Source organism: Podarcis bocagei (genome assembly GCF_964188305.1).
Source record: "Podarcis bocagei genome assembly, chromosome: 8".
NCBI classification, from domain to species: domain Eukaryota; kingdom Metazoa; phylum Chordata; class Lepidosauria; order Squamata; family Lacertidae; genus Podarcis; species Podarcis bocagei.
The window spans coordinates 29,409,933-29,436,857 of record NC_138133.1 but is presented as its reverse complement, the minus strand read 5'-3'; the positions used below and the strand labels follow the sequence as shown (position 1 = coordinate 29,436,857).

The 26,925-nt window shown below is 45.2% G+C and overlaps 1 protein-coding gene across 1 annotated transcript; it reads right to left on the bottom strand.

The window, feature by feature from the left end:
* Window positions 1-10,999: 10,999 nt before the first annotated feature.
* Window positions 11,000-20,343, bottom strand: EDN1 (endothelin 1). Its single transcript, XM_081204203.1, has 5 exons — window positions 19,943-20,343; window positions 17,990-18,152; window positions 14,728-14,874; window positions 13,805-13,918; window positions 11,000-12,496 (listed from the first exon to the last, which is right to left on the bottom strand). The coding sequence occupies exons 1-5, from the start codon at window positions 19,992-19,994 to the stop codon at window positions 12,355-12,357; spliced, it is 618 nt and encodes a 205-aa protein (XP_081060329.1). The 5' UTR covers window positions 19,995-20,343; the 3' UTR covers window positions 11,000-12,354.
* Between the last annotated feature and the right edge of the window lie 6,582 nt (window positions 20,344-26,925).

Genomic DNA, 26,925 nt, shown 5'->3' with positions numbered 1-26,925 from the left:
CCATAGCCAGCCCTGGATTAGAGCAACCTGTGAACTGCCAAGATGAACACAGTACATGAACCATGTGCTCCACTGACTGCTCAACAACCCTCCTGTTTTGCAGCCCCAGGTAGACAGCTAAGATAAGAATCTGATCAAATCTTGCCATCTGTGTTTGGCTTGGAAGGTGGAGGAAAAGTGGGTTACAAGATCCTGTTTGATTTCAAAGGGCAGTGCAATAGGCTTGACTTAGACCAGAGTTTCCCAGCTGTTTTTGGACTACAGTGCCCATCATCCTGACCACCGGTCCTTCTAGCTATGGATGATGGGAGTTGCAGTAACTCACTGATCACAAAAGTCCTATCGACTACATCTCTTTGAAGGGAGTTCCATAAGGCAAGAACACAAAGCTGTTTTTTACTAGGGGTTTTTTTTGCACATTTGATGGGGCTTTGGCACACACTGTGAAAGGAGCAGGAAACCTGGTCTCTTATAGGGTACTACCAGTCTAATTAAAGATGGGTGCTCCATGTGTTTTGCCTTGCACAATCCTTTTTCATAACAAGCAATGTATAATCTCTGAAACCCAGCAGTGAAATATTTGCTCACGAAATGTGAGAATGCCAGAGAGAGCCTGTGTTTACGAGCACCTTTCACCAAGTTCGTGGAATTTTAACCCGTTCAAAGCCCGGCAGAATTACAACAGAGGGGATTCTTGATGTTGCTAAACAAACATCTGTTTCTTCACAGTTGCCCCCATGTTTAACTCATGTCATTTCACTTTCAAGAAACTATTCCTGGCATGCTGGAGAATGCGGTTAAGTCACCTCTGGCTAACCAAGTTGTCCAGCCAGTTGCAAGAGCCAATCACTTGTGTGTGTGTGTGTGTGTGTGTGTGTGTGTGTTCATAATTTAGAACAACATAGGGTTCCTATATTTTTTTACAGGTGCAAAAAAGAAGAAAATTTGGCAGATACAGCTTTGCATGCAAGTGTGAGAAAAGCTGTCCTTACTGAAGCTTCCTGTTCCTCACAAGTATTAAATGCACAGCCTATGCATTTGGAAATCTTTGCATCTCCACATATCCACTGTGTTCTAGTTCTGTTTTTCCAAAATCATAACACATGATCAATATTCCCTGTTCCTGCACCTGTTTAAAGGGGAAAGTCATTTTCTGCAGTGCATCTGACCACCACTTGCTTCTATGTATAGTGACAGAGCAACTTTAAAATGCCAACAAGTCTCTTCCCAGTAGCTGCTCTTTAGTGTCCGTATACAAAGCACAGTGGAGAAGAGCGGAGTGGCCCCAACCATCTTACATCAGCATGAGGGCAATTGTATCAAAGCTTAATAAAAGAAACACACAAGCCTTTTGCCTGCACAGCAAACACCCTATTTATTAGCAGTAGCAGAGCAGCACTTGCAACACTGGTGTCATTGCAGCTTACCTGGCTGTTGTTGGGCCAGGGCAGGATTGAGACTGGAGCTGTGCAGATGCACCAGGTGAGCCAATGCTGGTGCATCTGAGCTGCCCTGACTTCACCACCTCCAGGTAAGTCATCAGCATCGGGAGGGCAACCTAACCCCACCACACTGGCCACTACTGTTTATTAATCAAATGGTGCTCAGCCCTAACTGCTGGAATACAAATAAAATGTTGCTCACCTTACAGCATGGCTCAGTGAAATGGTTTCAAGATTTTGAGCAAGCTATGATCTCAAACCAAGATTAAGCCATGGTTTAAGTTCCCGGTTTGTTAAAAAGCTGGGAACTGCAGTTTTCCAGTTTGGATTAAAGGAGAGAAAGGCTACGTATGTAGACAAAAGCTAAAAGTATAGCTCAGCTTATTAAGGAAATAATGGCCTGAAGGCATTAAGTGATGCTAGGCAATCCAACCCCATCTGAGATATGGGGATAACAATATTCTCCCTACCTTACTGGGTTGTTGTGAAAATTACTGAAGTATTCTACGTGAAGCACTTTGAACACTTCAGTACAAAGCACTTTTATCCCTGCCTACTCATTCTCAGAATATTCAATTTGATAGACACTGAAATGTTACTTGCTGTTAGCAGAGAGGCAAATCTGTCAGGGAATATCTCCAGAGGGCATTCTCAAGGTGCTCGCAGGTGGTGTTACTGTTGTTGCTGTGCACTGCACTGCTTTGTAGAGCCTCAGGTGAGTAAGTTCAGGGCAGAGGAGGGAGTTTAATCTGCCAAAGTTTGAGCACTCTCGCCTTCAGAGCTACCCTTAGATATTTTGTTTACCTTAGATATTTTGGTGCTGTAGGTGACAATTCCTCCCTACCTCCAGCCTACAGTTTCTCATTGCCTAGTCGCCACTTATTTTTGCCCCTTCCATTCCATACAACATGAAACCTAAATACTTAATTTAGCATTAATCTTGTCACTTCCAATAGATTGAAAAGGTTTTGGATTTCACAAGTTCAGCATTTCTTCTTGAGCGTAGCATTGATTATGGCTTCCTGAAATCTACCAATCAATTCAAACAGTCAAATTTTTGGGTAGCCACAACCTCTTAACTTTATTATTCCCATACCATAATATTGCACAAAAGACCTGTAGTAACAGAGAAAGGTTTTGTGCTAAGAGAACAATACTGCTTATAATTAAACAGGTACTGAGCAATTTAACTGCAAAAAAACAAACAAAAAAACCACATTCTCCAATGATGCAGGTCAAATTTATAAATATAGGCAACGGACACAAAAACTATCCTTGACTGGCTTGTCTTTCTTTTTGGGACTAGCTCAGATTCCTGTGTGTATAAAAAGAATGTGACTTAACCATTAGCTCCTGTCTGAAAGCAGTATATGTGTATATGCTTAGAGCATAGCTGTCAACTTACAGATTTGAAAATAAGGGACCAGCAGCCAAAATAAGGGACCTGCGGCCTCACCTGTTCCAGGCACTCCAGTCTTCCTGTCCTCCTGCAGTCTGGTCAAACTCATGCTGGTAGCTTCGAGAACACTGTCCAACCAGCTTTGTAACCAGAGGTTCAACTGAATAGAATCTGAATCGCATGCACCACAAGGCCTATGCAGCCTCAACTTAAGATGGCTCCCAGGCCTGGCTTTGCACTGCAAAGTTTGCAGCAGCACGTGCAACAAAATGGCATCCAACATTCAAAAACCTCCTCAGCTTGCATTAACTAGCCACACACAAGGCATGCAAGCTCCACCCCCCAGTTGTTCTTAGACTTCTTATTGCGTGAGCAACACAGCCAAGCAACAGAGTTGGAGCCTCCCTCCTCCCTGGCCAGCAGGGAGGGAGGGAGAGGAGCTGATTCCTTTGAAATTTAAGGGACATCATTTAAGGGACATTTCAGGGACATCTATCAATAAGGGACAGCAGCGGGACATGGCGCTGGAATAAGGGACTGTCCCTTCAAATAAGGGACACTTGACAGCTATGGCTTAGAGATGTTACCCGTGGTTATTGACCTGGGACCAGATTTACAGCACACTTCCATAGATGTCTAAGATTCACTGTGTAAAATTAGGTTTACTCCCAGGTAAGTGGCAGCCTAAATTGTGTTACCCTTACATTTCTTTTCTCAAAGATTGGTTAGACCTTTTGATCCTGACCCATGGATGAAAACTGAATGGGCTTAGAATATGAGAAGGATGATTTAGAGCAGACACCTTGGGGAAAACATCTGCTTAATCGTATGAAAGCCTGTAATTGAATTAGGTTGCGATGGAAGTTCTGAATATTTCTGCCTTGCGAGTTTCTAGATGATGTTGGATTTTTAAGGTGTATTTTGCTGTGCTACAGAACAGCAAATTGTATAAAATGCTCTATTAAGTTAGCAGACCCCTGCCTTAGCACCCCAACCTTGTAGCACAAATGGGGTGGTGCAACAGCAGTGATGCACAATCTCCAAATGCGGTACCACCAATAGAAAACTGATTTGTTCATTGTATATTAGTCCTTGTATTTCTTCAGGAAATATGGGTAATCATGCTGGTCTTGGATTGGGATTTACTAGCCACTCAACAATTGCTAAAAATTACTGAAAAGGCCTAACTTTAAAGGTGTTCACAATAGGACAACTTCATGACATGCAATAGAACCACCATTGCAAATTGCAACCCATCCAGCAAGCCGCTAGCTATGTGCCCCCAATTTAACCAGGGTGCAATACCACAAATGAATTACCTTTAATAGTGTTTCCCACCACCTAGCTGAAAGGATGGATTTTAGTTAGAGAAAACATGTTTTTCATTTAGACTGAGCCACCTTCTTCATAGCTTCAGATTACAAGAAATGTAGCTGGGAAACTCAAACTGCCAATTAACTAAACTATCTGCCAATAACTAAAAAGAAAAAAAATACATGGGAGGGGGACCTCTTCCTCTGCAGAATCTTTGGCTAGTGCTAAACCCCAATTTTTCCTTTTCCACCAGTTCCAAAACATTTTGTCTGTAATCCTCTGCTAGCCTTACATTCCAGACAGTGTTTGGCCTAGTAAGTGACACACTGACTATTGTGCAAAGTACCTAAGTGGTTCAATTTTTTTTTACTTCTGTGACCTGTAAGTGGCAGGTGGGAGTTGCGTGCATTCATTTTGAGAGTCATCCCCACCACCATTCCAATACGTTGTTGTTGTTTTTCTAATTCAGCTTGCCAAGTAAGCATTTCAATGCCATTAATATAATCAAAATGTAGTTGATTGCCCTTAAATTTGTCTTTAATTGTTTCCTCCAGCGTATGGCTTTGAAGGATTGTTGCAGAAGGTGTTGTAAGAACTGGGAGCCTGTGTAAGAAACCATTCACAAAAAGTTGTGTAATCAGTTCTGCACATGGCAGTACTCTATGATACAGATCTTCAAATGATGAATGAACTGGATTGAACCATCCGATACATTCTGCATATATCCATTTCCATTTTTTAAATTCACCACAGATACTTTTTGTGCATTATAATTTCATAAGCAAATAGTAGTGGAAATAATAATGTAACATAGTAATTTAAGAAGCTAGCAGTACTGGACATTACTTAAAAACATGCATCCCATTCTGAATCCCCAGGAGCTTCCCAATAAATAAAGACACAATTGACACGGAATTTAGTTTTAGGTTATTTGCATAATTTTGGCCACAACTTTATTGATTACAGATAGTGAGTGGTTTGTTTAGGCATTGGTTCCCAACTAGCTGCACCTGACCTCAGCAGGGCAGCACTGATGACTGGGCCTCACCATATCGTCAGTACAGGTAAACATTGCAGGTGAGCAATGATCCAGGATCAGACTCAAGCTCACCCCAAATGCTCCCAGGGACTCTTGCGTGGCCCTACCCCCCGAAAGGGGTCAACAAAAGCAGGGCGAATCCCTGGATTCCTTTAACGGAATACCTTTGCGCATTGGAGGGAACAGGTGCTCTAACCCCGGCCCCCCCCTCCAGACCACCTTGAACCAATGCCTAACTGCCAAACCTTACAAAGCTGTGATGATTTGCTATGTGGCAGGCGAAACCCAAGTGGCACCAGCCAATCAGCCAAATGGGAAAATTCCTACCGGGCCCCTGTCCCAAGAACAGACAACCCACAACGGCATAGCAAGGTCATAACAAGACCCTAAATATAGGGAGGGTGGGGCGGGTGATCCGGTGTACAAAGCGAAAAGAGGAAGCTCTACGCAACGTGCAGCGGTATATAAAGGTCCCTCAGTTAATACACAAAATTCCCCGTTGGCTAGATCTGCCCAGCAACCGAGGGACCACCAATCTGGTTGTCGTGGTTATCCAATCACTCCCACCCACCCACACAGTGAGGTCAGTCCTTATGATCTCACCCAACATGTGCCCTCTGTGAGGACTCGATTTTCTATAACCTCCATGAAGTTTTCAACCATGAAATCCATTGTAGGAAGTATATCAGATTATCCTAACTCACTTATGAAGATGGTATTTAATGTTTGTTTTGCTGCAGGGCCAAGTTAAAAATATGTTTTCTTCTACAGTGCATAATTTAGGTATTAATAGCTTTTTAAAAAGCAACATTTTCAACATATAAACACCACCTCTTAAGCTGCAATGCACTTGGAGGGTAGTCTCACTGAATTCAGTAGGGTTTACTTCTGAGTAGACTTCTATAGAATTGCACTGTTAAAGTATTATGTAAGTCAACTTTGAGAAATCTGTATTTTGGGGAAAGCATCCAAGGTGACTCAAAACTTTCCATAGCTATATGACATTTGCTTGCAATATTGCTTGTTACTGGGTAAGTTCAAGGTGTTGCTATTAGTATATAAAGCCCTTAACAGATTGGCACCAGTTTACTTGAGGGATTGCCTTACCCAGTAAGTGTCCACTTGGCTGCTTTGATCTGTGGTTGAATAGTCACTGTTACAGGTGCTGCATGATATTAATTAGCATGGCAGCATGCTGGCATCAAGCAGGTGCCTTCACTGTGCCCTTTTCAGTGTTTGCTAAAAACATTTTTCTTCAGGCAAGCTTATTCAGATATGTAGAAGCTGAAAGTGATCTTAATCTGTTTGTAGCTCACTCTTGATTTTAATTATAATAATTTGAATTGCTTTTTAACAAACTGTCTTTTTCAGCAATCTTAATGTTTCTTTTAATTTTTTTGCAAACCGCCTTAGGGGTTCTATGTGCAGTCATGGGATAGATCAGCTTTGTTAAACAAATAAATATATAGCTGGGAGTAAAAAGTGAAATATTTTGGCCCTATGCGTGGCTATGCTCCTGCGTCATTTAAAACAGATTGTCCTCGATTCAGTTATGTTGTCTTCATTACAGTTTAATGTGGTAGTAGAGGGTAAGGGGAACAAAATGGGCAAAGTATAGGGGGTGAAGCTTTATCCTATGCTACATTTCTGTACCAGAAACAACAGAATATTTAAAACCAACCCCCCCCCTCCCTGCCTCAGCAGCTGAAACATATTTTCTCTGGAGTTGGTTTTGATGGACTCAATTTTCAAGTAGGCATAGGGTTATTTGAATAGCTATATTAAGATTTAATTATAATTAGTATGAGAAAAGTGTCTTTCCTCCAACAGTTTTATAAATGAAACAGGATTCTACCATGAAGAAAACACCTCTTAGGTAGCAAATCGTCAATTATTTAGTTTTACTTGTTTTTACCAAAGGTGTGCTGCTTTAATTTTCCATCTAAAGCATCAAATCCCCTGAGCTAGCCTCGAATGAACACCACACATAGAGTTAGTAATTTTGAGAACTGTTGGCCAATTAAATAATTTTAGCTGATTAATCATTGGGCCTAACTTAATTCAAATCACTTTACTACATTCAGATGTGTTTCCATAGTACCAAAATCCAAAATAAGTGGAGGAGGATGGGGTTTAGATCCTGGAGTGGGTGTAAGATAATCTACACAGTGTAATAAACAAGAGGTACCACGCATTGTTACCTGTCCTTCATGTTTTCTTTCTTCATTTCCTAAATAGAACAGCAACCCACAGCCCAATTCCAGACACAAATGTATCCCAACAGCTCAGCAGTTTCTCCAATGGGCCAACTTGTTTTGGAGGGGAAATTGTATGACAAGAGCTGCTAGGGTGAGCAGTTCACAGTGCAACAGATCTCTGAATGAGCCAAGAGATTCCTGGTTTAGCCACTGGCAAATCCCCAGTGCTGGTTTAGCTGAATATACACCTATATAACTTGCTTATCCTATCTCGGCCAGACCTGGCTAATTCAAGACCGGTGTAAATCCCCCAAAAGGGGTGAGATGTGACCAGGAATGGAGGATTTAAGATGGATATGCAGTCATGTGACCTGCAAAAAATGGTAGTGTGAGTTAAACTATTTTAAAGACTTGATTTCCCTCTGACAGGGTTGGGCCTCCTCATCCAACAGCAGCCTTGCTCCTGAATGGGATTTAGGTCTAACATAACTTTATGCCGGCTTAATTTTCACCAGCTTACTTTACACCAGTTTCTTATGCATAATTGCTCCCTTAGGTGATTAATCCTCAATTTAAACTCTTTGCAGCCTTAGAATTTACCAAAATAAAAAGGTAATTGCAACATAGCAACAAGTTTTCCTTTTAAAAAAATGTATGCACAACTCGTTTTGGGTTTAAGTCTAAAGTGTTTTTTGAAAAATTCCATTGATGGAGCTAACCATTAAACAAAGCCATATATGGTGTTAATATTGGTTTTTCCAGGAACATGACTCAAGATTTTCTTTTTAGATGGGAAAATGCCAGTTGACCTATCTTTGTTTTTGTTATATAAGCGTTTATCAGCCTCATTCTGTGCACGTTTGGAGGAAGAGTGGCTACATTGGGGGGGGGGGAAATCAGCTATAAAAAGAAACAGATTAACAAGAAAACTATTAATAGTGTCATGACATTGATGATGTCAACCTAGGAGCCAATACCATTAGAGTACACCCATCTCCCCTCACAGAAACAAGAAAAATAAAGATTGTCAAGGATGCACTTATTCACCATAGTAGTAAACACATGAGCGCACTATCAATGGCATTTTCTTTATGACTTGGAGGGAAGATTTTGCTGGACTGAGCCAACTGCAATTTAGGAACATCCAGTGCTTTATTTTTTTAAAGTTTAGGGGTATAGTGGTACCTCGGGTTAAGTACTTAATTCGTTCTGGAGGTCCGTTCTTAACCTGAAACCGTTCTTAACCTGAAGCACCACTTTAGCTAATGGGGCCTCCTGCTGCTGCCGTGCCGCCGGAGCAAGATTTCTGTTCTCATCCTGAAGCAAAGTTCTTAACCTGAGGTAATATTTCTGGGTTAGCGGAGTCTGTAACCTGAAGCGCATGTAACCTGAAGCATATGTAACCCGAGGTACCACTGTACTCTCATTTTCCTACTCATGTTGAAATACTGCCCCTCAATGAGGCCAAACTTAGATTCACAAAATGTTTAGGGGTGTGCGTCCCCCTGCGTCCCCCCAAAAAAGAAAAGCACTGGAAACATCACAAGAGAATGACATGGGTCACGCCGCATCATAACTTGGATCACTCCAACTTTGTTTGGATAAATGAAGCCCAGATCCTGTCAAACCAGTGTAAAATAGCACCAATAATTTCGCGAGCTGGACACAGCCTCAGCTAAACGCATCTCAAATCTCACCTGAATTGAAAGCGTTGCATTTGGATTGCTGGTAATGGAAGAAGGGAATGAAGAGCAGGGGGCAAAGTCTGTCAGGTGCAGCTTCTCCCTTCACCACAGCGCTGTGGTGAGGAAAGCCTCTCCTGCTGAAATGGCCCATGAGATAGTAGAGAGAAAGTTGTCAAGGTCTGGGCCTCCTTTCCTTCCTCAGCAGCTTCTAGTCCCCTGCTAGGCTGCTCACTTGCTTCACCTCATGGAGCATCAACTTCCTGCCTTCCTCGTCTGCCTTTAGGCCCTGAAGCCTTTCCCAGACTGCAAGTGTAACAGTGAGAAAGGCCACACCTGTTTGAATTCTGACCTTCAAGGGGCTGTGAAAGGAGAAAAGGGGGGGAGAGCAAGAATGCAGAAAAAGAGAGGAGGGAGAACTTGGGGGAGGGTCGTAGCTCAGCGACAGAGCATCTGTTTTGCATGTGGAAGGTCCCGGGTTCAAGTTCCAGCATCTTCCCTGTCAGAAATTCTGGAGTGCTGCTGCCAGTCAGAGTAGACAATGCTGACCTAGAAGGGCAAATGGTTAGACTCCGCGTCAGCCAACTTCCTCTGTGCAGCTCCCTGTCACTGGCGACGCAAATGGGTGGGGAGGCAGGCAGTTGTGCGCTGCAGCTCAGCAGATTGTTATTTGTATTTATTTATTTGAGAAAGATGTATATTCTGCTTACTTGAAAGTAGTGACATCGTAAGCAGTTTACAAAGGACAAGCTCAAATGTTTGTTTAAAATAAAATACTGATAAAAGCGAATGTTAAAAATAAGTTAAATATATATAAAATCAGCCATTTTAAAAGCAATTGTATCTAATACAATTTAAGTATGTTAAAATCACATGCCCAGGTAGGCCTATTGAAAGAAAAAAGTTTTTAACTGAGCACCAGAAACAATACAGCAAAAGCTTCTGTCTGATAATCTCTACAGGGTGATTCTGGGTTTTGGATTCCACAGCAAGATAGGGCAAACATGCTGGTTATTTCTATACTTAAATTTTGCATATATGTTTTTGAAGCCCATTTGTTTGTATTTATTTGTTATTTTAGAGGTAAGGTGAAAAGGAAGAGTGGGTCAACGGAGGAGTTTCCTGCTCCCAAAAGAGGTCACTAAACCCTATACCCAGAGATAGCTAGAGGAACTGTAACTGAAAACCTTTTAAAATTATATTTTTGTAACAATAATAAAAGGGATCTTTTAATTTTTAGAACTAAAAATACTTAATCTTGCACCGTAATTAACGGTAATTGAAGGCACAGGTTAATCAAATGCTGGGTTGCAACTCTGACAGACAGGGACGTTGGGAGTTCAATAACATCTTTGCATTATTGCTCTGGTATAGTTGGAAATACTCTAGCCTGGAAAGTAGGACTAAGCAAGAGAACCCAATAACATTGATTCTGCTGATAATTTGTATTACAGACTGATGTTAAGTACAGACAAAAGGTAGTATCAACCGATAATTTCTATTGGTTTAGAGGAGTGGGGAACCTTTAGCTCTCCAGATGTTGTTAGACTACAACTCCCATCATCCCTGACCATTGGCCACACTATCTGGGACTGATAGGAGTTGTAGTCCAGCAACACCTAAGGTTCCAGCCCTAGTTTAGAAAAAAGAGAAATGACCTGAAAATAACTCAACACTTCTGTGTTGTGAAAAGTTTGCCTGTTTTTCTACACAAACCGCTGTTAAAGGCATAAGAACATCCCACACTATCCGCCCCACCCACACCCGGGTCATTGCCAAGCCTCCCAATTCTTGACACAGAGCAAAAGTTTTGTTATTAAGAGAAGTGGGATATACAATATACAAAATACTGTGTCCCTCAACTCCTGGAATGAATCTTGTAGCGTCTATAATGAAGCTAAATCACCACCATGAAGAAAGTCCAATGCAGTAGTTAAAAATATTTATTTCTTATGTTTACCTTAACAGACATAAGGCATTTCCCCTAATTTCATACAGAAATACATAAGACATGCATAGACCAATATGGCCTGTTTCAATGAATATTCAACATGGTAAATATAATGTCAGTTTCATGAATATAAATACAATATATAGATTAAAAAATATGCCACATCATACAAAATTACAATCCAGACCTTATTCAGCGAATTGTCTTATAAACCCACTGCTATGAACATCCACTGCTTTTTTGTCTTATTTTTAAGCCACCTGCTGCCATACAGACTTTCATTTCAAGAGATCGCGCCAATGCAGCAACTACCTCTTATTAGAATATTAAGTTATCCGCATCTCCACATTACACTAAATGCTGTCAGATCTCCTCTTGCACTGAGTGTTCATGCAGTTTATTGTGTTAAGCTAAACTTCATTTCTGCCAAGCTCGTGCACATCAATCCCAAGCTTGCTTATCTGAGGCTACAATCGCATACACACTTACCAGGGAGCAAGTCCCATTGAGCTCAATAGGAGTTGCTTCCAAGTTAAGACATAGGATTGCACTGCAAAAGCAGAAAGGCAGTGAGATCTACTTCCCGGGAATCTGTGCCATCTTTAGGATGGGGCCTGTTAGTTTCTTTCCTTTGTTAGCACATAGTGTAGAAGACCATTTTTATCCGCAGCCTTGAAAGTTCAGAGCTACAAAATGGCGAGCTACTGGCATTTATGAATGATTAAAAAATAAGAGGTTGTAACAGATGCTTGAAGGTCACAAAAAAAGTTATAACAATACTTTGGCAAGAGTGCAACATAAGAGCATTTGAGGTAGAGTTGTTATGTAGGATGTGTGTCCTGATCAAAGTAGCACAGTCATTTTCCATTTTAATTTAAGTCAAAACGATGCAAGTCTTCTCTTTCAGATCTTGACCTCTTCATTTCTGATCTTCTTGATCCCAAAAGAGCTTGCATTATATGTTAAAAGAAGCCTGCCAAACCAAATAAGATCACTGCTTCAATTTTACCCTCTCTTAAGAAATGAGGCCCAGGATTTGCCCTTTTCTTCATCTGACAGCCCACCGAAAAAAGAAAACCAGTTGAAGGGGTGCTTTTTGGCCCAACCCATTCAATGGAATTCCAAGAAGATGGCAGTATTTAACTGCTTTGTCATCTGTCCAAAGGGAAGATTTATTTGGGCCCTCCTCTACTTTCAGAGAGTTAATATTTAGAACAACACTCCTTGATCTTTTCCTGGAGTGGAATGTTAAGAAGTCAAAACAGAGCTTCAGCAATGCTTTGTCAGTAATTCGTGATGACTCGAGGATTAGGGTTGGTGATCTTTCCACTAAGACGTCGTCTTCAGGCTTTCCCAAATATTTTGCTTTTGATATGTTCGGTTATGCTTCATCTGCTTTGGTTTGTGCAGCCTGCTCTTCAGTTTGGCAATATTAAAAGATGCTTTGATACTATTACCGATGGCATCCAACCTGCAGAAACAAGAAACCATTAAATAAATCGAGAGACCATACATTCTGATCTTCCTATTCACATGTAACCCAGATTGTATAGATGCTTGTACATAGCAATTCTGCTACCTTTTCCTTCCCACCTTTTGAGATGTTAAACGAAACACACATCCACATACTCCTATACCAGGGTTTCCCAAACTTGGATCTCTAGCTGTTTTTGGACTACAACTCCCATCATCCCTAGAGCTTACTGTATATAGTGTTTACCTAATTGAAGTAAAATTGGTTTTATATGGGTGTTTTAACTTGGAACTGTTTAAATTGTTTGTTTATGGATAAATTTTGATGTATTGTTTTAGATATGGGCCAATGGCCGTAATAAATCAAATCAAATCATCCCTAGCTAGCAGGACTAGTGGTTAGGGATGATGGGAACTGTAGTCCAAAAACAGCTAGAGACCCATTTGGGGAAAACCTGTCCTATACTAATTCAAGTTGATTCAATATAACCCTAAAGGTCTGCCATGTTTTATGGCAGGGAGCAAAGGGATGGTAGAAGTCTCACTTGCTAAATCCCTGTGTCAGTCTGCTGTTAAAAGCAGCAACTGTTTCAAAAAGGAAGAATGACAACTAACCCACATTGCACCTCAATTTTTATTATGAGAATCTGCCTCCATGTACATTAAATGGTGTATATGCAGTATATTTTGGTGTCCATACGTGGAACTTTTTGCAGTCATCCACAGCCAGGATTTAATTTATTGTGAGGACTGCATAGGCATGATTTCTCCCCTGAAGAGACTTAGCACTTTGAAGTGCCAAACCCATTCTGGAAGCAGGATATTTACATAAATTTATTAAATGGGATTACTTTCTGCAAGATAATGCTCAACATTAATCACAAAAGTAAGAGATCAATATGCTTCAGGTAAAGTTAAAAGGGGGGGGGGGAACACCCTTTAGGGTCATTGCCAGTCTCGTCTGTGAGAAAACTTATTTCAGGCACCATATTTGGTGCTTAATTAGATCCTTGCATATGAGCAAAATACATCTGCCAAGTCAGCCTAAAGGCAATTCAACTGAATGCAAATCTATCCGATCCAAGGTCCTGTTCCTAACACTTCCTGGTTTCCATGAAGCAGTCTGTTCCATACAATGAAGAAACTGTGTAGGTAACAGTTGGGGTGCAAAGATTCTACCCCAGCTACCAAAAGGCTTCACTTTTCCCAGATTTTTTAAGAGAACTAAACACAGCTTATACCCTCTTGCACAGACATTTCTTTCACTCAACCCTTTCCCCCACAGGGTATCAAATAACAAACTCACCTTCTCATTTTCTTGCTGTTAGCCAGTTGTCTGAACGCACATTTCAATCCAAGCCCTTTGCAACCTCTATCTTTATGAAGATTTCTCCAGCCTTTCTCTGTGGTGGACTGAGTCCTGTTTATATTTTTAAAAGGAAAGAGCAAAAGAGGTGCAGCTATGAGGACATTTGCATGATTTACATATCATGAACAATTACATTTCTTTTTTTACCCTAGCTTTTCTCCATACTTGTCAACACACCAGTTTTTAACTAGACAAGAACCTAACAGGTATGCTGGACTAAGAGACCAAACATCACCAGTGGCGTAGCGTGGGGGGTGCAGGGGGGGCCGGCCGCACCAGGCGCAACATCTGGGGGTTAGGGTTAGGGGGCGCAAATCCACGGGTTAGGGGGCGCAAATTACTTGCCTTGCCCCGGGTGCTGACAACCCACGCTACGCCACTGAACATCACTAATGAGTTTCATGGCTGAATGGAGATTTGAATCTTACAGTATGTGAGTCCAACACTTTATATACCACTCTGGTTCTTTGGCTACACTTAAGCTTTTTTTAAAAAAATGTGGCCTTTTACACACACACAAAGGTTTACTCATGTATAGTATACTTATCCTAGTACAGTAATACTTCTGTGAATGTCCGCTTCGTCTAGTGTCCATTCTGGCGAACATCCACAGCAAACCCGGAAGTACTGAAACGGGTTACTTCCGGCTTTGCCGCTCGTGCATGTGCAGAAGTGCTAAATCATGCTTCGCGTGCATGTGCAGACGCGGCACTTTGCCCTGCGTCCTTTTCGGCTAGCGGCCGGAGCTCCAGAACGGATCCCGGTCACAAAACAAGGTACAACTGTATCTAATAAACTGGAACCTAGCACTCAATTCATTATAGCACAGGTGAAAGAGGACAGAACAAACCAAAACGTACCAGTGTTCTTTTCCAGTCTCGCAGAAGCTTGTGCACTTCTTGTCTTTTAGGTTAGCACACTGGCATCTTCCATGTCTTCCAAGAGGTAAATCTCCCAGTGACCGCCTTGATCTGGAAGGACTCCCAAGCCCATATGGCACAATTCGCCTATCGTTGGAGGGAGGGGAGAGAGAGAAGAGGGAGAGAACTGTTTAATTTCACTCACAGAAATAAAAGTTAGGAGCGTTGATTTAAAAGGACTCTGGCCACACCAAAGATTGAAACTCATGTTTGCCAATGACTTCTAACACACATTTGCATAGGCTGGTGGAAAAAGCAACACCAGTTTGCATTTTAGCAAATGTTAGCTGCCGCAACTGAAACTTGAGGGAACACATACCGTATTTTTCGCACTATAGGACACACTTTTTCCCCTCCAAAAATGAAGGGGAAATGTGTGTGCGTCCTATGGTGCGAATGCAGGCTTTCGCTGAAGCCTGGAGAGCGAGAGGGGTCGGTGCGCACCGACCCCTCTCGCTCTCCAGGCTTCAGGAGAGCCCCACCGCCAGCCCCACAAGCTCGGGGGACAGCGGGAGAGGCGCAGTGCGCCCTTCCCGCTGTCCCCCGACTTGGTTAGAAGGCTGGCGGGGGGGAGCCTGCTCCTCCCCCTCGCCAGCCCCGCAAACTCGGGAGACAGCGGGAGAGGCGCAGCGAGCCATTCCCGCTGTCCCCCGACTTGGCTAGAAGGCTGGCGGGGGGAGAAGCCTGCTCCTCCCCGTCGCCAGCCCCGCAAACTCGGGGGACAGCGGGAGAGGCGCAGCGCGCCTTTGCCGCTGTCCCCCGACTTGTCTAGAAGGCTGGCGGGGGGAGAAGCCTGCTCCTCCCCGTCGCCAGCCCCGCAAACTCGGGAGAGGCGCAGCGCGCCTTTGCCGCTGTCCCCCGACTTGTCTAGAAGGCTGGCGGGGGGAGAAGCCTGCTCCTCCCCGTCGCCAGCCCCGCAAACTCGGGGGACAGCGGCAGGGGCGCAGCGCGCCTTTGCCGCTGTCCCCCGACTTGGTTAGAAGGCTGGGGGGGGGAGCCTGGTTTTGCGGGAGGCAGGGGAATCCCCCCGCCTCCCAGGAAAGCCAGGAGAAGCCGTGCAGCCCTTTTAAAAGGCGCGTGGCTTCTGCCGGTTTTGCGGGAGGCGGGGGAATCCCCCCGCCTCCCAGGAAAGCCAGGAGAAGCCGTGCAGCCCTTTTAAAAGGCGCGTGGCTTCTGCCGGTTTTGCGAGAGGTGGGGGAATCCCCCCGCCTCCCAGGAAAGCCAGGAGAAGCCGTGCAGCCCTTTTAAAAGGCACGCGGCTTCTGCCGGTTTTGCGAGAGGTGGGGGAATCCCCCCGCCTCCCAGGAAAGCCAGGAGAAGCCGTGCAGCCCTTTTAAAAGGCACGCGGCTTCTGCCGGTTTTGCGGGAGGTGGGGGAATCCCCCCGCCTCCCAGGAAAGCCAGGAGAAGCCGTGATCTCTTTAAAGGGTTTGCACGGCTTCTGCGGGCTTTGGGGAGAGGTGAGGGAATCCCCCCACCTCCCAATAAAGCCAGGAAAGCCCTGTGCAGCCCCTCCGCCAAGGAGAGGCTGCACGGGGCTAAAGGGGAAGCCAAAACAGCGAGCGGGATGGATCCCGCTCGCTGCCTTGGCTTGATCCATAGCTGCACGCAACCCCTCCGGCAGGGAGAGGTTGTGTGCAGCCTGTACGCTGCTCTTTGGGGCTGCGGGGGGGAAAAAGATTTTTTTTCTTGAATTCCCCCCCTAAAAACTGGGTGCGCCCTATGGTCCGGTGCGCCCTATGGTGCGAAAAATACGGTATTAAGGCTGACTCCTAGAGCCACTTTACAAATTTCATTTTCAGGAGCACAATAGTGTGTGACCAAGACAAATTGATGTTTGCAAACGCTGGCATCAAATATGTACACTTGTCAAGGGGACGTCCCTACTTGAAGACAAAACCCACGTTTGCTTCTGCACACTGTGCGAAACGTGTTAAAATTCAGAATTCATTGTGCTGTGTGAGATGTGTTAAAATTCAAGATTCGTTATGCATCTTCATCAGCATGCAATGAGCTCTCTCCCAATTCAAAATACAAATAAGTTGCACCATTCATGTCTATTTAGCAATGAAGCCCTCCTTCCAATTATTACACTATTAAGGCAACTAATTAAAATGCTATTGGTGATGTTAGTGCCAGATGGTGGTTTTTAAAGATACATTTCAGTGCACTTATCAATGGTGCTTTTAATTATACAACACAATTCTTGGACAACAGCATTCCTGGCCTTTCTTTGCTAATCTCTAATGGTGATTAACCATGGTCCTTCCACACATTATGCTGAGCCAGCAAGGAGCCACAGAAAGAATTTTTGACTAGATTCTGTCTTAGCGGAATGTGCTAAAGATATTCCTCCCCCTCCCTTCTTGGCTACAATCCAGCAACAAATTTCAGTCTAACACTGCAAATTATTTTGTTTCTGGGCGAATCAACTCTTTTACCTTACCCCAATGCACACACAATCCTGAAACAAAACAATTTAACTGGCTTTAACTTTTTAGCCATTAAGCAGCCTAGTACAAATTCATTTCAGAAGAATTTAATATTTGTTTAGGACCAGAATAGCATGAAAAGCTGGAGTTAGTAAGCATGTTTATTCATAAGCAAACCTTGTTTCATATAATGAGCCACTACTTTCCTGGAAGTAAAATGCAACCCTCAGCATTCTTCATGTTACTTCAAGTCTTCTTCTGTCATTAAGAAGCGTCCTAGAATATCCTAGGATGCACCTATAAAGCTACTTAAATCCCACTGGTTTCAGGGATTACAATCGCAACCATTAAGGCTGCAATCCTACACACCTACTTGAGAGTAAGCCCTTTTGGACTTTGCGAGAGTTACATCTGAATCCACTAAAGGTACTATTAGTGAAGTGATACTTTTAGAAAGCAATGCCTTGATTTGTACTTTTATTGCACCAACGTGAAATGCTTTGGTGCTTAATTGCTTTTTAAAAATTGTAATTTTTTTTTTCTGGCTAGCACTATGCAAAGTCTAAAGATACACTTAGCCTTCCGCTTGGTACCAGGCTGGTGCTGTGATTATGGCCCAGAGAGAGTACCAGACAGATGAGCTGATGAGCTTACTTTAAAGGAGGAATTAGCAGGCTAATTATGCCACAACCGCAAGCAGCAACCTCGCCGCGATAATAATAATAAAAAACTGCATTAATGGCTTAGTTCCAAGGAGGAGGCGGTACTCACTCGGGAGTGTTGATCCAGATGATGTCCAGGTGGCAGAAATAGACACACTCCTTATCCATCAGGGAAGAGCAGGAGCAGCGCTTGGACCTGCGCAGCGGCCAGGGGGCGCTCGAAGGCTGCCTTTGGGCGCTCTCGGAGGCGCCGAGCTCCGCGTCTGCAGCAGCTGCAGGAGAGAGAAAGAGCAGCGCTTGAGCGGCGCTTGTGCAAAGGGGAAAGAAGCCACGAGACAGGCAGGCGCTCCTATCGGAGCTTGGCCGGGAGGGAAGGCGCGCTATTCGGAAAGGAGACGGGAGCAGCTGCCATGCCTGCAGGCAGCGCGGCTCGCAGGAGACGCTCAGGGCAGCGCAAGGTTTATCAGGGACACGCGGCGATCGTCGTTACCGGGAAACATTCTCCACGTGGCTGTTAATAAAGACGCAGCTTTTTTGGCTGACGTTATTGATCCGAGGCAGCAGAGGAAGGGGAAATCTAAGGGGGACGGAGCGCGAGGGCTTTTAAACCGGAGTGCTTCTGTTTTATGGCGCTATGCAAGCAGCTGATGAGTCTCTTAAATCCATTTTCACACATGGTTGGAGGAACCGCAGAGGCGGAGCGGTGGCTGCCCTCCGAGGGGGCCTTAGACCCAGTTCATCACCCCTCCACTCCACTCCACCTCGCTTTCCCTCAACTCCTGATCCTGCGTGACATAGGAACCAACTCCTAGGGGCCGAGGTCCCTTCGCCTCCCCAATAAAGTATTTGAGGGGGTCGCTAGCGTCCGCCCCAGTTGATGGGCATTGCCATTCAAATGCTGTGTGCGTGTGGCTTCTTGTGGAGGATCCTGCGGGACAAGGCTTACCTGCCCCCCAAAAATATTTTAAATTGGCACCTCTGGAAAAATCGTAACCTAGCCTACTGGGAAGCAACCCTTGTATTCAGTGGGGGCTTATTCCCTAGTCTAGGGAGGGTAGCTCGACTCCTTGAATTCTTACAATCGCAACGAGCTCCATTAAATAGGCGAATCCAGAGTCCCTGCGCTTATTCTGAAGATGCTCGCTAAGAGGGAAAATGCGACCCTGAGCATCTTTCGAATAATGTTTGTGAAGGGTAGGTATAGGTATGCTACGGAGGCTAAAACGGAGCCAGAATCAGATCAGGTAAGGCAATTTGCGATTTCTAGGCAATGGACGGGCTAGTTGTACCTTTTTATTATTAGGGTTTACATCCGAGTAGGCAGGGGCAGGCCGCTTGTAATTCTCACCGGCGGCGGGTGCCCCCCTCCCAACTGCTCCGCATGTGGAGTTTGTGGGTGTCTTTAGCGTGCCAAAGTCTGTTCAAAGGAATGGGGTTTGGGGAGCACTTAGCTCTGCAAAGGAGTGCGGTAAAACCAGGATGCCCTTAGTCCGAAATCCCATCCAGGTTACCTCCCTGGGCTCAACATGTCAATGCAGAATTATTCGTAGAGATTAAACGAGGTCGAGAAAACCCGCTCGAAGGGATGAGACGCGGCATATAAAAGAAAAAAACCCTTTAAATAATTGAAATTTCCCAACCACAAAACCAGTAGCGGCAGAATACTCGTTTACTCTGTGTGTGGTGCACATGCCACCAAACATTTATCCGCCATAAGATCGCGTTAACTCTCAGAGGGAGGAATCTGGTTTAAAACCAGCCACTCCGGGTTAACGGCCTTGTGGATCGCAGCCGAGGCGCTCCTTAACACCTTGGCAGCAAGCGAAGCGAAGAAACCAGCGCTCAGGTAGAAGAGAGCTTCAGGCCGGTGACCTCAGAGCCTTATCACGCTTCCTCGGCTGGACGCAGTCTACCAGCAAAAGTACACTCTTGACCTAGGCACGCTTGCAGTGGGAACTTGGAAAAACGGGAGTGGAGGGGGTAGGCGTAGCATGCATTATCACTCTCCCCCCCCCCGGGGGGGTAAAAAAAGAAAGAAAGCGCAGCGGATTCCTCAGCTTACCTGTGTGGCTGATCACAAAGAGCAAGGGAAGGATCAGTCGCGTGTAATCCATTCCGACGACTCTTCTGGTAAACCCAAGGCAAGCGAATGGAACTCCCCCTTTAAACCCCGTTTGCTCCCGCAGCAGGTTGCAGGTAGTAGCCGAGCGACTGTGCTTGCTCGCCAAGGATCCAAGGAAGACGAAAGGACTCCGCAATCCGCTAGGCAGCAGTGAGGCTGCGTCTCCGTGTTGCAGCAAGGCTCCCTGCGAGCTTCTGCCCGCGCTGGCTCTCGGCGGCTCCTTTTATACCGCTCCCCTACAGAGCGGAGTAAACAGCGCTCCTACTTTATTTTATCCCGAGACAATGTTATTGTGTCATTAGTCACCGAGAGGCAACGTGCAGAGCGAGATAAGGGCAGGCTCGGGAGGAAATCGCTGCGAGCTTCTGAGGCAGACGCCGTCTGGCAAGGCAGGGGCAGGGTTGCACAGGAAAATAAATACCCGGAGCAGACCTTTCGGAAAGACCGAAATCCCGCGGGCCAAGGGCGCCTCCAGCGCGCGGCCGCCAGGGGGCGCACCGTCGCGGCCTCTGCTGCGCCTGGGGGGCTTTGGTCCGCTGCCCGCGCTTGGAAACGGCAGTGGGATTTCTTTCGGGTCAGGTTTTAAAAGGCGGGAGGAGAGGGAGGCGGCCACGGGAAATCGCCCCCCAATATATGCAAAAGACAGCGATGGTTTACTACCTTCAATTCTGGGGCTGAGTTAGCATTTATTCAGCGGGGGGGAGGGGTTTCACTGCGGGGTCCCTCGAGATATTTCTGGACTCCTATCACCCCTGACCACTGGCCATACTGGCTGAGGCTGATGGAGGACCAGCAACACCTGGAAGGCCCACCACTACCCCCTGCATTCATTAAAGGTAAAGGGACCCCTGACCATTAGGTCCAGTCGTGACCAACTCTGGGGTTGCGGCGCTCATCTCGCTTTATTGGCCGAAGGAGCTGGCGTACAGCTTCCGGGTCATGTGGCCAGCATGACTAAGCCACTTCTGGATAACCAGAGCACCGCATGGAAATGCCGTTTACCTTCCCGCCGGAGCAGTACCTATTTATCTACTTGCACTTTGACATGCTTTCGAACTGCTAGGTTGGCAGGAGCAGGGACCGAGCAATGGGAGCTCACCCCGTCGTGGGGATTCGAACCACCGACCGTCTGATCAGCAAGTCCTAGGCTCCCACAGCGCTACCCACGTTAACATTCGCAGCTTGCACGGCAGCCTTGAAACGGGAAGAGGGACCTGTGGCCAGTCCTACTGCTATCATGACCAGTGGTCAGAGATTATGGGAGTTGGGCTCATGCAACTTCTGGCAAGCCACAGGTTCCCTGCGTTTTTAGGTCATTTCAAGGCTCCAGGTCTACACATTGCAAGCGTGCCTGGGAGTATACAGTTGGATAGTGAAATAAGAACTTTTTATGGATAAAAAATAATAATATTTCCAGATCAGACAAAAGCTCCATCCAGTCTGGCGCCCTGTTTTCGTCAGTCGCCAAGCAGCTACCCTTGGAAACTTGCAAGAAGGATACAGAGAGGGAGCTATCTTGTCTTGGCTCCAGCATGTAGCAATCCGAGCGACACGGCCTCTGAGTACAGACGGCAATAGTTCCATTTTTACCTAGCGTGGCAAGGGGTGGGGGTGGGATCTGATCCCTGTGGATTTGTCTAATCGCCTTTTAGCAACCAACTGCACCAGCTACCACCACTGTAGTTTGTGGTCATAAACTCGTAGAATCGTAGAGTTGGGAGGGACCGTGAGGGTCATCTAGTCCAACCCCCGGCAATGCAGGAATGGGGCTCAAACCCACAACTCTGAGATTAAGAGCCACTGGAGCTATCCCAGATCCATAAACTAACTATGCCTGGTGAGTGTGGCGTACTTCCTTTTGCTCATTCTACAAGCAATTTCTTTGTAAAGAAGGAATGAGATGGAGGTAGCAACTGCCCTGTTTTCTATGTGTATTCAAGACCAGAGTGTATTAAATCCAAGGCCTTTATAACAGGTGTGGTTCACCTGTGGCTCTTCAGGTGTTACTGGACTCCAGCTCCCGGCAACCCCAGTCAGTGGTTTCAACAACCATGGGAGGTGTTGAGAGGATGGGGGAAGGTTCCCCCAGTTCTGGTATATTGCAATGGGAGGTTTTTTTATTAATGACAAATCGGCTAAAACATTACTAAAAATACAACTGTACTTAAGAACATCAGGAAAGTCCTGCTGGATCAGAGCAAAGGACCATTTAGCCCAGCATCCCATTTCTCACAGATGCTTGTGCGAAGCCGAGGGCTAAAGCATTCTCCCCACTTGTGAGTCACAGCAAATCAGAGGCACTCAGAAGTAGTGCGTGGCCAACATTGCTATTAGCCACTGGTAGCCTTTGTTCCATGATTTTTTAAAAATTATTTCAAAAACGGGCAACACTACTGCATGAAACAAGAGTACCTCTAACCTTAATCAGTTTTCTGTGTGATAAGCATGTTTGAACTTGCCAAGTCTGTTGCTTAATGATGTGCCATATTTTTTTATGGTGTTTGGGGTTGCTTCCAAGATTTCTTATTTCAGGAAATGCATCTACAATCCAAGTGAATCATCAATGCATTTCTTTTCTTTTGGAATGCATTGGGCTTGCTGGAGGAAAGACTGTGCATTGGCAAAGGTATTTTTATTGCGCAGCAATGTATGAATATTAGACAAGGAAGGAGAAAAGGCATTTGTGGATTTTTTTTATTATTTTGAAAAGGGTTACATTTGGATGATTATAAATATTTTGTTTTGAAACTACCAATGGGTGATGTTGGGGCAATTTGCTAGGGGCTCCAATAGCAGCAATAGAGCTCACTGCCCTAAGACCAAACCTTGAAAGAGGCAGTTAGTCGTTTCCACCAGTTACTACACTATCTACCTCTCTGTATGGCTCTAATTAAATGGCTGCAAGTTCTCTCTGGTTTATCACTGTGGTATTATTCCTCCTCCACTGTCATCCCAGCTTCACATTTATATTATTATGTGATGTAATCACGGCCTTTTTCAGCCGGAACTCACCGGAACTCAGCTCCATCTCCCCTCAGATGGGCGCATTGCCATTCTAAGAGAACGAGGGAGAAGTTTGTAATGACCTCAGTCATCTTTTTCTAGAAAAATAGCACTGGATGTTCTGCATGTTACATATTATACAAACTATGGTGAAGAGAAGGCTTAAACTGCTGCTCCTCACTCACTGTGCCCTCCTACCTTTAATAAAAAGACCCACAAAATGCTTGGGAGGGTCACAATTAGCACTTAACTGTATAATCCAGTTTCTTACCCTCCTGCCACCTCAGCACGTGCTCTCTCTCTCTCTGTGTGTATCCTGTAAAGTTACAAGTTCTTGTGAAGCTGGGTTTTTTAAAGTATTGTTTTGATTTGCAAAGTTCTCTACTTCAGCATACCTAAGGAACCCTCAAAATTTGTAGCGGCCACTACCTTCTTTTCCAATAACCCTGTTTTGCCTCCAAAGCAATAGGGCAGGGATGGGGAAGCTCTGACCTGCAAAACTAGTCCAGTCTAAATTACCCCTGAGCATCCCTTACTTTAAAATTGTTATCTGGTTGCCCAGAGATGGCTATTTCCCCCACGCCCACCCCGCTTTTAATGAAACTACTTCGGCCACCTTTCCCCCCCCTCTTAGCCCTTGCTCCTGTCCTTTGAACAGCAGCCTAACATTGCTGGTGTAGTGTAGTGGTTAAGACTGCTGGACTCGGACCTGGGAGACCAGGGTTCAAATCCCTCCTTCGGCCATGAAGCTCACTGAGTGACCCTGGGCAGCTAGCCCACCTCACAGGGTCGTTGCGAGGATAAAACAGGGAGGAAGAAAAATATGAAAGCCACCTTATGCCAGGGGGTGGGATAGAAATGCAATACTAATAATAGTGATAATAAAAGATAAATTGCATGGGGGGGCAATGTGGAGGGGAAACGAGGCAAAGAAACCGAAGCTCTCTTGCGTGGTGGGCAAAAGCCCAAATCTATTGTGCTCCACTGCCCCTCACCCCCATTTCCAGCTGGAGAGCCAGCTGCTCAAAAGCTTCGGCCATGTGGTCATTCCAAAGTGCCATAGTCTTGTCAGTTTGCATCACTTTCAGGGGGATGCTCACCGTTTGAAAGCCGGGCCGACCCCCCCCCCAAAAAAAAGTAGGCTGCCAGTGGCCCGCTGCCATTTAAAAGCTCAGGCCCTGCAAAGGCAACGGCTGTAATTAGGTACTGAGCTCCGCAGATGTTTGAAGTTGGAAGAATACCCATGTGCGGCCTTGCTCGCGAGGGCGGGCCTGGAGCCCGGGAAGCGACTTCAAAGCCCCGCTAATCCCGCGACTCTCCTCACGGAGGTGCTGCAAGGAGACAATAGGTGAGAGAGGAGCTTCAATTGGGGGACAATTGGCCGGGGGGGGTGAGGAAAGGACTGACTGACAGACACCCTAATTATGAGGGGATGAATGTTCCCCTGACTTGAGGGAAAGAAAGAATGAGAGTGGTTTCAAAAATACCGTGTGCATTATTTCGAGCCTTTTCAGGCAAACAAAAGGAGAGCGGGAAGCTCCAGAATTCAAAAGAAACGCAGAGATAGAAAGGGAAACCAAAAGCGAAGGCCCTGCGGGGCTTAGCTGCGTTGCTGCATTGCACAGAGCGAGCAAAATGGCCACTGTTTCGACGGGGCGGGAGAGGTGTGGAAACAAGGGCTTATTATAGCATGTATGGTTCAGGTTTGGCTTATCCCTCTTGTCACTGTTGTAACTAAGCCTAAGTACAGGCAACTGAAGGAGTCACATGCTTCGCTCCCTCTCTCATTTCACTGTGCTTGTTTTAGATTGTAAACCTGTTGGGGCAGGGACCTGACATACCTGATCTTTGGAAGGTGACATTATATATATCTGTATATCTCCTCCTTCCCTCTCTTTCTCTCTTAAATGGGGGAATAAAGAAAAAAAGATAAAAGGGGGGTGGGCTCCAACTGGCCTGCTTTCTGCTGTGAAGTGATTGCTGCTAAATTGCAAACTATTGGAAAGGCAGCCCAGGCCTCCTGATCCTCAGAGGTCTTTTTGGTCTGCATGAAACATCTGTTTATGAGAGAGTCAAGTTCTTAGGGCCTTATAGAGCTATTGATGGCTCCATATTAGTATCTTTAAAAATGGGGTACAACTGCTGTGATTCTGTAACCTGTAGCTTGCATTTATCGCTCTCCCCCCCCCACCCCACCAACCACACTCTGTGGAGCTCCTGTGCCTTTTAAGATTGCAGGTTGAAGCAGAAAAGGAGCTGCCAAAACCTTCCTCCATCACTGTGTTTGCCTCTTTAGCTGAATACCCACTTGTGTCACAAGTATTTAAAGGATGGGGCTTGCCAGAGAAAGGTTGGCATCACCAGAATTTAGCCAAATAAATGTGTTTATGGAAAGATGGAAGGGGTGGCAGGGAGTGGCTCACTCATATACCATGTTTATCCCATGCCAGTGTGCTGATAAGGCACCATGTTGTTCTGAAGCTATCTGCTCAGCCTTTGAAAACCCCAGATGTAATACTGTGTTTCCTTGCCAGCAAGTATGTTTCTTCCCACGCATGCATTCTTGGGTGATATCTCTTTAATGCTAATTGCATTCCTCCAGGACCACAGACGAAAGGATGATATACCTCTAGTATAAGAAAAGGACTATAGCCTGCAGGATCAGGCCCCTGGCCCACCCAGTCCAACATCCTGTTCTTATAGTGGTCAGTCAGATGCCTGTGGAAAACCAACAAGGTGAACATGAACAGAAGAGCCTTCTGCCCTCCGGTGGTTTCCAGCAACATTTTAACTGTCCTAAATCTTCCAACATTCAGCTTCATTGAATGCCCATGAGTCTATGGGCGCAGCCAGGATTTACGTTGGGAGGTTTCCCTGAAACCTATCTCCCCTCCACGCTCCTTGGCCGTGCTGCCTCTCATGCTTGCTGCAGGAAGCAAAGAGCTAGTTCTGCCCTCACAGCAGGAAGATAGGGAAGAAAGGAGGCTGGAGAGAGCAGCAGCTGAAGTTCTGGACTGGTAGACCAGCATGCAAGAGCCACTGTATCTTTTCTCATGGCTGTAGAGCAAGGCTGGCTCTCCAGATGTTCCTGGACTGTTATTATTCATTATATACCTTTAGGCGCCTGGCAAAAACATTCCTTTTCAACCAGGCCTTGGGCTGATTAACATATACCTCTTTTAAATGTGTTTGTAGGAAGGGAGGGTTTTTGGTTTGTGGGTTTTGTTTTGTTTTTGCATTGTAAGGCTGCCTGTCATTATGAGCGCTCTCTTTTTTAGGCCTGTGCCTGCTATTACATTACGCCTAGAAAAATCAAAAGATGCTATTCAATGGACTCTTCTTTAGTGAATACATCAGGCCACATGGTGGCGCTTTGCTCTAAACTTTCATATTAGCAAACAGGAAACGGAGTCAATGCAAGCTAGAATTTGGGAGTGCATCAGCTGCAGTGGGTGTATGGCACTGTATTGATTGAGTGTATGGCACTGCCTTTCCTTGCCCATATGTCAGCAGATGATGGGAGAGAGGATCTGATAGGTCCCCGGGTGTTTATAGCCAAGGGCTGATATCCAACGTAAAATATATTCAGAGGAGACCCACTGAAATCCAGCAACTTTTGAGAGGTAGTATGGTTCGAGAGTTGGACTAGGACTGCAGAGACCCAGATTTAAATCCCCACTCTGCCATGAAGCTCACAGAGTGATTTCAGGCCAGTCACTATTCCTCTGGCTGACCATAACACGCAGGGTTGATGTAAAAATGAAAAAGGGAAGAGCTAGTGTATACTGTTATGAACTCCTTGGAGGAATGGTGCGATATAAATGCAATTAATCATAATACTTTAGAGAAAGGCACTTTGGAGAGTGCTAAAGTACATTTAAAAGGCTTGTCACGGGGGATGGTGACAACATCTGACAAGC

What these genes read in the sequence shown, in the direction of transcription:
- EDN1 (XM_081204203.1), bottom strand. Translation starts at nt 19,994, where the DNA reads ATGGATTACACGCGACTGATCCTTCCCTTGCTCTTTGTGATCAGCCAC. An exon ending in CTTTGTGATCAGCCACACAG is followed by an intron (nt 18,153 to 19,942) that starts GTAAGCTGAGGA and finishes TCTCTCCTGCAG; the next exon opens with CTGCTGCAGACGCGGAGCTC. An exon ending in ATCTGGATCAACACTCCCGA is followed by an intron (nt 14,875 to 17,989) that starts GTGAGTACCGCC and finishes CTCCAACGATAG; the next exon opens with GCGAATTGTGCCATATGGGC.